At 52.5% G+C, this 12,136-nt stretch overlaps 1 protein-coding gene across 1 annotated transcript; it reads left to right on the forward strand.

The window, feature by feature from the left end:
• Positions 1 to 483: 483 nt before the first annotated feature.
• Positions 484 to 9,878, forward strand: AP2S1 (adaptor related protein complex 2 subunit sigma 1). The gene is made up of 5 exons (XM_032613986.1): positions 484 to 626; positions 3,021 to 3,170; positions 8,846 to 8,959; positions 9,226 to 9,285; positions 9,495 to 9,878. Exons 1-5 carry the CDS (start codon positions 624 to 626, stop codon positions 9,594 to 9,596), a joined length of 429 nt encoding a protein of 142 aa, XP_032469877.1. The 5' UTR covers positions 484 to 623; the 3' UTR covers positions 9,597 to 9,878.
• The last annotated feature ends 2,258 nt before the right edge of the window (positions 9,879 to 12,136 follow it).

The following is a 12,136-nucleotide window of genomic DNA, read 5'->3' on the forward strand; positions in this document are numbered from 1 at the left end:
TTAGGGGTGAAATTGCTGGCCCAAAGTGCTAGGAAATGCGATGGCTGGATTTGCACACAGTTCTGACTTCCAAATTCATGCTCTTAAACCACTGTCTGTCTCCCGCAGAAAACACTCAACACATTTTAAACAAAGTACTGGGTGAACACGGAAAGACAGTTACATTTCTAGCTCCCCCAACGCAGTTTCTTATTTAAAACAACTATTCCCAGCTTGTCCTTCTCGCCTTCGCGGGGAGGTGGAGGGAGGCTGGAGGAACTACATTTCCCAGGATGCAGCGCTCGCCTCGCTGGCCGTCAAGCGTATCGGGAATTGTAGTCCTCGGAGGACTACAATTCGCCCACGGCTCCCAGCATGCATTTGGAGTCCGAACCGTGAGGTAGGAAACGGACAGTCGCGCAGCATGCTGGGAAGCGAGACCGGCTTTTTTCCCAGGCTTGCCTCTCAGATAAGCGAACCCATTTTTTTTCCGGACTACAATTCCCAGCGGGCTGTGCGCGAGAGGGCGGGCGAGTTCGTCTCCCGGAAGTCCGCTCTAGCCTTCGGTCCCCCAGCAGCTGCTAGAGCCGGAGCCGCCCAGGAGCCGCGGGACCGGGGCCTCTGGGGTCCGGACGGGGGTCGCCATGGTAACGGGGGCGCGCCCACGCTGGGGACGGGGGAAGGGTGGGTCCACGTGCAGGTACTGGAGACTCGGTGGGATACTGACAAGCCGCCCCTGCTGCGGTGCGATGGTCTGGGCCGGGCGCGGGCTCTCGGGATTGGGGCCGATCGAAGGCCGGGGAAGGGGAGAACCGGGAGGTGGCTCTGAGCGCTGGAGTGTACCGGGCTCTCGAGGCCAGGGAACTTTGGAGACCAGGTGGCAAGGGGAGAGGGCTGTGCGGGAGGGAGACACTGGAGGTGGCTGGAGGGTTTTGAAACAGGGAGGCAAGAGATCAGGGAGGATCTCAGAGATGGGCAGAAGGAATTGGAGGTGGGGAGGGGACATCCTAAGAGGAGGACTCTGGGAGCGTGGCAGGAGAGTTGAAGAATGGGAGACATTGTGATATGAGAGAGGGGGTCTCTAGAGGCAGGAAGCTGACATTGCAGGCGGAGGGGGTGTTGGAACTGGGCCGGATACTGCTGATGAGAGAGGTATCTCGAGGGGAAGAGACTGGACCCTGGAGACGGGAAGTAGACAACTGTAGGGAATGGGGCTTTAATGTCAGGGAAAGTGTGCAATAAAAGGGAGAAGCCTTGGCGTAGGGAATGAATGCTAGAAACGAGTGGGGAGCAATGGAGTAGGTCTTTGCAAGAGGAGGGATCTTGGAGAGTAGGGAGTAGGCATGGAAGTGGGAGAGGTGGGGATGGGGATTTGGGAACAAGGACTGGGCATTGGATTTGTCACCGCTCCCCGGGGATCGGGATGGGGCGACCTGACAGAGGGCACTGAAACGGAGAAAGCAGGAGTCAAAAGGGAACAACTCCCGGGTAGGGGGCTTGGAGACAGAGAAGGTTGGGGAGCATCAAGAGGGGACATCAGAGGGGCGAGGATACAGGAGGAAAGGGACTTCTCATTGTGGATTCCCTGAGGTGGAGAGATTCTATTTGGGAGGAGAAACAGGAAGAGGTGTGTGAGGGAACTTAGGAGTAAGAGGCAGAGCTCTCCCTCAGCTGTGTAGACTGGCTTCTATGTCTCTCCTCCCTAGATACCCCATCTATCTCTGGCTCTGCCCCCAGGCTGTGGCTGTGTGGCGTGGGTCCCCCCAACTCCCACCCCACGCACTTTCCCTGCCTGCCAGGACCCCTGCCCTAGGAAGTGGTTTTCCCTGGCTCAGCAGAAGGGGTTCTTGGAAGGAGAGTGTAATATCCTGTTTCTGTGCAGCCTGATTGGTTGGAGGAGGAGGGATGGAGTGTGTGGAGAGTGAGGCTTAGGAAAGAGAGCAGACTCTCGCCAGTGGGTGGAGGCTCCCACAAGTGAGGGTAAGGGGGTTCAGAGGAAAGCCTTTGGACTCCCAGCTCTGCTTTCTGGCTGCGAGACTTCCTTTCTCTGAGCCTCAGTTTCTTCATCTATAAAACGGGCATAAGCCTGCCCATCTCAAACAGAACTGAGCCCAAAGGCAGGCTTCCTAGCTACGTGAACTTGGGCCACGGTTTTCTCAAAGTCAAATGCCGATGAATTATAATATTACTAAGAACTAATATTTGTATAACACTTAGTATGTACTAGTCACTGTATTATACCTCTTATATTTAATATCTCTTGCAACAGTCTCCTGAGGGAGGTACTCTCGTTATATCCATTATACAGACGGAGAAACTGAGGTCCGGAGAGGTTAAGTAACTTGCCTGCAGACACACAACCAGCAGTGCCAGGATTCATTCGGGCTCTGGAGTCTGTGTCCTTAGCCACTTGGTCAAATGCCTCAGTCATAATAGCTCGTTTTCTTTAGCACTCAGTATGTAATAGGCACCGTACAGAGCACTTCCGGGATCAACTTGTTCAGTGTTCACAGAGCCCTATGAGAGTTGAGCTGGCTTTTCAGAATCATAAAAACACATTTCCTAGCCATCACTGGTGATGATCGTAGCCAACACCGAGCGAACCTGCTAGTGCCAGCTACTAGACTAAATTTATAAACTTATTTAACCTTCAGAACACCCTGACAAAGTGGGTCTTCTATGGAAACTTGTTTTGCCGGGGTGGGGGTGGGGGGTGGGGAACTGAGGCTTAGAGGGGCGGATCTTTTGTCCAAGGTCAGGGAGAGGAGAGTTGGTGGAGCCTGGGACTTAGTGCCCTAGAAATGACTGCAGAGTTGGCCAGAGAAATCACGGGGGTGTTGGGGGGGACCTGGGACAGGAGCGTGTGGCCAGGCCAACCTGGCTGGGCTCTGGGGCGTGGCTGAGACCCTTGGAAGACAGGCCGCAGGGACGCGTGGGCCCTGTCTCCCCTGTGGGGATGGGTGGGGCTGTTGGGCAGGGCCGCCCAGCACTGGCCCGCCCTCCCCACCCCTCTCCCTCCCTCCTCCTCCTGCTGCCCCCAGATCCGCTTCATCCTCATCCAGAACCGGGCAGGCAAGACGCGCCTGGCCAAGTGGTACATGCAGTTTGATGACGATGAGAAGCAGAAGCTGATCGAGGAGGTGCACGCTGTGGTCACTGTCCGAGATGCCAAACACACCAACTTTGTGGAGGTGACGGGAAACTACCCCCCCACCCCCGGCCAAAATGCACCCCCCACTTCCTTGCTTCCTTTTGACCCCTCCTTCCCAGCCTCCTGCCGAACCTCTAATGGCAATAATGCCTCACGCCCTCCTTACTTACCACATTCATTTATTCAACATGCTTGCGGTCTTCCTTACTTTGGGGTTTTTTTTTTTTTTTTTTTTTTTTTTTTGGTACGCGGGCCTCTCACTGCTGTGGCCTCTCCCATCGCGGAGCACAGGCTCCGGACGCGCAGACTCAGCGGCCATGGCTCACGGGCCCAGCCGCTCCGCGGCATGTGGGATCTTCCCGGTCCAGGGCACGAACCCATGTCCCCTGCATCGGCAGGCGGACTCTCAACCACTGCGCCACCACGGAAGCCCTGGGGGGTACGTTTTAGTGTGAAATTTTTCCAGCATACAGGTTAGTACAACAGGAGAGAAGTCGATTGCAAACTACCCAGATTTCATAGTATTAAGAGTTTGCTTTTCTTTTTATTTTTATAAATTTATTTATCTAATTTTGGCTGCATTGGGTCTTCGTTGCTGTGCGGGCTTTCTCTAGTTGCGGCGAGCAGGGGCTACTCTTCGTTGCGGTGCGCGGGCTTCTCATTGCGGTGGCTTCTTTTGTTGCGGAGCACGGGCTCTAGGCACGTGGGCTTCAGTAGCTGTGGCTCGCGGGCTCTAGAGCGCAGGCTCAGTAGTTGTGGCGCACGGGCTTAGTTGCTCCGCGGCATGTGGGGTCTTCCCGGACCAGGGCTCGAACCCGTGTCCCCTGCATTGGCAGGCAGATTCTTAACCACTGCGCCACCAGGGAAGTCCTGCATTTTTGTTTTACCTTTTTCTCTTCTTTTCGGCCGAACAACTTTTTTTTTTCTGGTGCCTTTTAAAAACTTAAAATGCTCAAACACACAGAGTAGGGAATGGTATAATGAACCATCCCTTGCTGTAGTGTTTTCCATTAAGTTACAGAGATCACGGGGGAATTCCCTGGCAATCCAGTGGTTAGGATTTCTCACTCTCACTGCCAAGGGCCTGGGTTCAATCCCTGGTTGGGGAACTAAGATCCCATAAACCGTGCAGTACAGCCAAAAAATATATGTAAGTTACAGAGACCATGACGTTTCATCCCTAAATATTTCAGGATACATCTCAGAAAATAAAGACACTTCTTTCCATGACCAAAGTATCATCAGGCCTGATAAAATGAGTCATACTTCCTTACTACTATTACTCTAATACCCAGTCAATACTTAAATTTCCCCCAAATCATCAAAACTGATTGTCCAAAGCCAGTCAAGGATCTTGGCGTTGCTTTTGGTTTCCATGTCTCTTTGGTCTCTTTATTGAGGTGCCTCCAGCTTTAATTCCCACGAGATTAGCCTGTTCAAGAGACCAGGCTGATTGTCCTGTAGAATTCAACAAATATTAATCAGGGGACTGCTGTGTGCCGGGCAATGTTCTAGGCACTGGTGATACAGCAGGGAACAAAACAGACCCAGTCCCTGCCCTTGGAGAGCTGACAGCTGACATTCTAGTGGGTGGGAGACTGTTAGTAAAGATACAGTGTATCGGGTGGTGATAGGTGTCAGGGAGAAAAAAGAAACAGCTGTGGGGGGTGGAATTGCTGGGGTGTGTACAGCAGGGGTTGGAATGCAGGTTTAGATGGTTTGGTCAGGAGGTCTTCATTGAAGAGGGGCCATTTGAGCCCAGACCTGAAGAAATTGAGGAGTGGAAGGAGATGATATCTGAGAAAGGAACATTTCAAGCCCAGGGAACAGCAAGTGCAAAGACCCTGAGGCAGCAGGAATGTACAGGGGCATTCCTAGAATAGCAAGAAGGCCAGTGTATCTGAGGTGGAGTAAGCCAGTGAGGATGGTGGGAACAGATGAGATCATTGCAGAAGGCACAGGGCGTTGTGGGCCATGGTGAGGACTTGGGCTCTTGCTCTGAGTGAGACGGGAGCCACGGAGGGGTTTTGAGCTGAGGAGCGACATGGGTTGACTTAGGCTTTAGGGATCCCTCTCTAGGGGACAAGAGCAGAAGCAGGGGGACCACTCAGGAGGTGACCTCTGAGGTCCAGGTGAGAGATACTGGTGACTGGCACTGGCATGGAAGCAGTAGGGGTGCTGAGAAGCGTTTTGAAGGTAGAGCCAACTGAAGGGCCAAAGATTGGATAAGGTGTGTGAAAGAAAATGGAGCCACCAGTAGGGGGCGCTGTCACTTTCTCAGATGGGGCCGACTCAGGAAAGAGCAGGTTGAGGTGAAGATCAGCCCTGAGGTGTCTGTTCTCATCCCAGCTGAGATGTCCAGGAGGGGATGAGGGGAGAGGAGTGGGGACGTCAAGGGATGCCCGCTGTCCCGGGGCATCCTGCTGCCGGCGCAGGGTGGGTCCCCCACTGAGTGCTAGAAACGGCAGCAACTGAGGGACCCAGAGAGGGGCAGGGAGGCCCGAATAGACAGGAGTAGCCAGAAAGGCTGGCGGGTCAGGTGAAACTGTCACAAGGGGGCCTGAGCATCTTAGGTTGCTCCCAATCCAGGCCCACTCCAGCATGTAGCCCTGTGCAGGGCAGTGCTGGTGACACAGTGGTGACAGGAAAGAGCCAGGAGGATGACAGCAGGAAAGGGCGAATTTCAAGAAAAGAAGAGTGATGCTCAGTGTCAGATCCTGCCAAGGCCACACCAGCTATGACAGTCAGTTGGTAACTTCTCCAGATCAAGTTTTCCTGCCCTCTTGGCTTCCTGTCTTGAACCCTCAACTCCAGAGCAGGGGCCTTCAAACATTTGATCATGTATCTGTATCAGTTTAAAAAAAAAGTAGAGGGCTTCCCTGGTGGCACAGTGGTTGAGAGTCCACCTGCTAATGCAGGGGACGCAGGTTCGTGCCCCTGTCCGGGAGGATCCCACATGCCGCGGAGCGGCTGGGCCCGTGAGCCATGGCCGCTGAGCCTGCGCGTCTGGAGCCTGTGCTCCGCAGTAGGAGAGGCCACAGCGGTGAGAGGCCCGCGTACCGCAAAAAAAAAAAAAAAAAAAAAAAAGCACCCTGATATATTCTTTTTTCTTTAATTTTTTTATTACTATTTTTTAAATTGGGGTGTAGTTGTTTTAGTTTCTACTGTTCAGCCAAGTGGAGTCCCCTGTGCTATACAACAGGTTCTCATTAGTTATCTATTTTATACCTATTAGTGTATATATGTCAATCCCAATCTCCCAATTCATCCCACCACCACCCCCTTTCCCCCCTTGGTGTCCATATGTTTGTTCTCTATGTCTATGTCTCTATTTCTACCTTGCAAACCGGTTCCTCTGTACCATTTTTCTAGATTCCACATATATGCATTAATATACAATATTTGTTTTTCTCTTTCTGACTTACTTCACTCTGTACAACAGTCTCTAGGTCCATCCACGTCTCTACAAATGACTCAATATCGTTCCTTTTTATGGCTGAGTAATATTCCTTTGTATATGTGTACCACATCTTTATCCATTCGTCTGTCGTCAATGGGAATTTAGGTTGCTTCCATGACCTGTCTATTGTAAATAGTGCTGCACTGAACATTGAGGTGCATGTGTCTTTTTTTTTTTGGCTGCATTGGGTCTTCGTTGCTGCACGTGGGCTTTCTCTAGTTGTGGTGAGTGGGGGCTACTCTTCATTGCGGTGCACAGGCTTCTCATTGCGGTGGCTTCTCTTGTTGCGGAGCATGGGCTCTAGGTGTGTGGGCTTCAGTAGTTGAGGCACGCGGGCTCAGTAGTTGTGGCTTACGGGCTCCAGAGCGCAGGCTCAGTAGTTGTGGCGCACGTGTGGGCTTTCTACACTGTTCCCATTGATCTATATTTTTGTTTTAGTGCCAGTACCATACTGTCTTTATTATTGTAGCTTTGTAGTATAGTCTGAAGTCAGGGAGTCTGATTCCTCCAGCTCTGTTTTTTTTTTCTTAAGATTGCTTTGGCTATTCGGTGTCTTTTGTGTCTCCATACAAATGTTAAGATTTTTTTGTTCTAGTTTTGTGAAAAATGCCATTGGTAATTTGATAGGGATTGCATTGAATCTGTAGATTGCTTTGGGTAGTACATTCATTTTCACTGTATTGATTCTTCTAATCCAAGAACATGGTATATCTCTCCATCTGTTTGTGTCATCTTTGATTTCTTTCATCAGTGTCTTATAGTTTTCTGACTACAGGTCTTTTACCTCCTTAGGTAGGTTTATTCTTGATATAGTCTTACTAATCCATGGATTATGTGCAGGAACTACTGTAATAATATTAGAAAACATACTGGGAATTCCCTGGCGGTCCAGTGGTTAGGACTCTGCGCTTTCACTGCCAAGGGTGCAGGTTCAATCCCTGGTCAGGGAACTAAGATCCCACAAGCTGAGCAGTGCGGCCAAAAACAGTTAGAGAACATACTCAAAGTATAGGAATTAACAAAAGGATACAGTAGGAAGAAAATAAATAAAAATCAGGGACTTGAGGACTTCCCTGGTGGTGCAGTGGTTAGGAATCCACCTGCCAATGCAGGGGACAAGGGTTTGAGCCCTCGTCCAGGAAGATCCCACATGCCATGGAGCAACTAAGCCCGTGTGCCACAACTACTGAGCCTATTTGCTGCAACTACTGAAGCCCACGCACCTAGAGCCCATGCTCCGCAACAAGAGAAGCCAGCACAATGAGAAGCCCACGCACTGCAACGAAGAGCAGCCCCCACTCGCTGCAACTAGAGAAAGCTTGCACGCAGCAACGGAGACCCAATGCAGTGAAAAAAATAAATAAATAAAAATAAATTTATTTTTAAAAAAAGAAAAAAACATCAGGGACTTGTGTTGGCTTTTGCAGTCGCCACCAGGTGGCGACACACGCACACACGCCAGGCTGGCTTTTTCAGATTTTGGCCAAAGACATGGAACTTTGCAAGCCAGTATTCATATCTCTACGTGTCTATCACTTTATCTACTTACACATGCGTATAAAATTAGAGTCTGCGTCCCTGGTTCATGCATATTTATTCGTGGATTGTGTGTATGTGATAAGGTAGTAATATTTGTATTTATTTTACGGTTCAGTTAAGGGCAAGGCTGAGATTGTCTTGGTTACAGGTGGTGAGTGTGCACTGCCCAGCACAAAGCCTGCCACACAGTAAGTACTCAGGCAGTGTTTGTGGAATGATTGAGTAGATTAGTTCCGGGCTGAGGAGTTTGACTCTCTCCAGAGGCAACAGGGAGCCACAGAAAGAGGGGAACGGACACCGTGGAACACCCCTGCCTCTCTCTCTGGGCTCTGGGCTTTTGCAGAGTCTGTTCCCTCTGCCTAAAGCACTCCTGCCCGTTCACTCCTACTCATCCTCCAGATCTCAGTCCAGATGCCCCCTCCTCCAGGAAGCCCTCCCGGACCCCCATCCTGGGTCAGCTGCCTGCCCCCTTGGGGCTCTCACAGTCTAGCCCTGCCCACTCAGGGGATGACTGAGGATGAATCTGTCTCCACTGGACAGTGAGCCCTAGGCAGGGAGGGCCAGGACCACTGTGTCCCCAGCACAAGGCCAGACACAGAACAGGGCCTCAGGGACCACACGTGGAACGCAGGACTGAATATGTTGGCTCCACCCTGCCCAGCACACTGGGTCCTGGGCACACCCTGTCACTGACTACCTGCCTCTCTGCTCCGCAGTTCCGGAACTTCAAGATCATTTACCGACGCTATGCCGGCCTCTACTTCTGCATCTGTGTGGATGTCAACGACAACAACCTGGCCTACCTGGAGGCCATCCACAACTTTGTGGAGGTGCGCAGGCAGGCGGGCGCCGTCCCTCGCGTCCCTTCTGTTGGGATGCATGGGCCCTCCTTGCCCTCCCCTCAGAGGCGGGGGGCGGAGGGCCACTGTCTTTCTCTGCCCTCCTCGATGTTTCCTCTGGTCTCTGTCTCTCCCCTTTCCTCAGCTTCTCTCTGCCTTTTTTTGGCCATCTCATTCTGATGCCTTCTGTTCCTGTCTCTGTGTGTGTGTCTCTCTCTTCCTGCCCATCTCTCACCACCTCTGTCTTCCTCTCCCAGGTCTTAAACGAATATTTCCACAACGTCTGTGAACTGGACCTGGTGTTCAACTTCTACAAGGTGGGCTCCTGGTGAAGATGAGATGAGGAGGGGGCCGGAGGAGGGGGAAGGGGGGTGGGCTGGACCCCCGCAGCCGCCCCGGTGCCTCTGCGGGGGTCTGTTTCCTGGCCCTTGGGCATCAGCGCCCCCAGCCCCCAGGGTTTAGACCAGCATCCTGGGGGTCTCCCCACCTCTCACACCAGGTCTCCCCTCACCCTCCCTTCACTCAGGTTTACACGGTCGTGGACGAGATGTTCCTGGCCGGCGAAATCCGAGAGACCAGCCAGACGAAGGTGCTAAAACAGCTGCTGATGCTGCAGTCCCTGGAGTGAGGGCGGGCCGGCCCCTCCCGCCCCCGGTCCTGCCCCTGGTCGAGCCTGCTCCCTTCCCCTTTCCAGGCCCGGGGTCCACCCCAGCAGCCCCGTCCCTCAGCTGCCCCGGAGGAAGACACCCAGCCGGGTCTGGGCCACAAGGGAAGGGGCCGCCCCCCACGGCCTCTGGGCCCCAGCTGTGGGCGGAGGCCACTTTGCGTGTACCGAGTAACCATGCCGTTGTCGTGTGATGCCATGAGTGCGTGCGTGGAGCCCCCAGTAAACCTGTGGTCCCCGCCTGGCCTCGTGTCTTTTGAGCCCTTGCCTATCTTCCCTGGGAACCAGGGGCAACTCCGGACACCCTGCCATCAGTGCATCAGGCAGTCAGTCAACAAACACTCCTCGTGAGAATTCCCTGGTGGTCCAGTGGGTAGGACTCTGAGCTTTCACGGCAGGGGGCCTGGGTTCAATCCCTGGTCGGGGAGCTATGATCCCACAAGCCGTGCAGGGCAGTCAAGAAGAGAAAAACACACACAAAAAACAACCCCAAGGAACTGCTCATGCTGAGGTTGGGGGAGGGGGAGTGCAGATGCTTTCCCACCCGTTTCTGCCCACAGAGGGCTGCTGGGACTGGAAGCGGTGACAGATCTCGACACTGAGCGCTTGCTACTAGAATAATGATGCTCCGGGCCAACACCGATGTCTCTCAGGCGCCGTTCTAAGCCTTGACGTGTAGTGCCTTACTTCATCCTCGCAAGACGATGAGTAAGGGACTGTTAGAGGAGGTCACTGAGCTCAGAGAAGGCTGCAAGACTCGTTCAAGGTCACGGGGCGCGTCTGCAGATGAGCCAGGTTGCTTTTGAGCCCAGGCAGGCGTCTCCAGAATCCTCGTTCTTAACCACTAGGCCGGAGGTGCAGGCGCTGGGCCCAGCGTTCAGTGGTTCTCAGCAGTGGCACTTGGGGTAGGAAGATTCTTCACTGTGTAAGACTGTCCGCCTCCATCTGCCAAGTGCCAGTACCCAGTGGCCCTCAGCACTTGTGACAACAGAAAACACCCCTGCGTATTTCTTTCTTTTCTTTTCTTTTCTTTCTGCCTGCACTGTGTGGCTTCTGGGATCTTAGTTCCCCAACCAGGAAATGAACCCAGCACCATGTCAGTGAAAGCGCCGAGTCCTAACCACTAGACCACCAGGGAAGTCCCCCCATGTGTTTCTAGTGCCCTCTGGAGGGGCTGTGCCCCCTCCCCCCATGCCCACTGAGAGCAGAGTGATGGCTGCTGGCTGCAGCCGTGACTGGCATCCTTGGCAGAGCTGACAATGCTAGGCACCTCCCGTCCACTTGCATTAATGTGACCCAGCTTCGCGTCGGTCTCCCAACTGCAGGGGTAGGTTGTGTCTCAGCTCGCTACATACACACTATACAACCTTGGGGTAAGTCACTTAACCTCTCTTGCCTCTGTTTCTTCATCTGGAAAGTGAGTCGACTATGGTTTTTAATCTCATGGTGTGTGCTTGAGGAGTAAATGAGTTAATCCCGGGACAGCTTAGGGTAGTACCTCGCATCAGTAAGCATGCCTTCACTGCACAGACATCAAGGGCCTGCTGTGTGCAAAGCCCTGTGAGAGAAAAGATGTTTATAGATGTGAACGGTGAGCACTGACCACGATCACTGTCATTTTACATGTGGGACACAGAGGCTTGGGGAGGTGAATTCCCTTCTAGATACCATCACTCCAACAGCGTAGTCGTTTCTTGCTGCTGCTGTAACAAGTTATCACAAACTTGGTGGCTTAAACTAACAGGACTTTGAGACTGACCACCCTGGAGGGGTGAGGGTGTCAGGGGGGGCACCCAGGCTGAGGCCTGGATCTTCGGCTGGGTGACGGGGTGGGAGGTAAGGTCCTTCCCGAGATGGGGAAAGAGCAGGTTGGAGGAATATGCCAAGGTTATTAGAACATGGAGAGTGTTTTAACTTCCTAAGCCTGCTGTAACAAATGACCACAAACTAGGTGGCTTAGAACAAGAGGAATTGATTCCGTCTCAGTTCTAGAGGCCAGAAATTTGAAATCCAGGTGTCAACAGGGCCGTGTTCCCTCTGAAGGCTCTGGGGGAAGATGCTTCCTTATCTCTTCCAGCTTCTCATGGCCCCTGACATTCCTTGGCTTGTGGCTGCATCTCTCCAGTCTCTGCCTGCATCTTCACATGGTCTTTCCTCTATGTCTGCATCTTCTACTTTTCTATCTCTTATAGGGACAGTTGTCATTGGATTTAGGGCCCACCCAGATAACCGAGGATGATCTCATCTCAAGGTCTTTAACTTAATTACATCTGCAAAGATGTAATTTTTTTTCAAATAAAGTCACACTTATAGGCTCCAGGATGTGGACATGTTTTGGGGGCTACCATCAACCCACTAGAGTGAGTGTGAGCTCTTGGGGGGTCACCCAGGAAAGGACCAGGAGGCCTTTGGACACATAGACCTGAGACTCACAGAGGGAAGGATGCAGAGAGCGTTTGCTTATTTGTGCATTCAACATGTTTCTCAGGCACCTACTATGTGCC

This window comes from Phocoena sinus, chromosome 19, assembly GCF_008692025.1.
Source record: "Phocoena sinus isolate mPhoSin1 chromosome 19, mPhoSin1.pri, whole genome shotgun sequence".
NCBI classification, from domain to species: Eukaryota; Metazoa; Chordata; class Mammalia; order Artiodactyla; family Phocoenidae; genus Phocoena; species Phocoena sinus.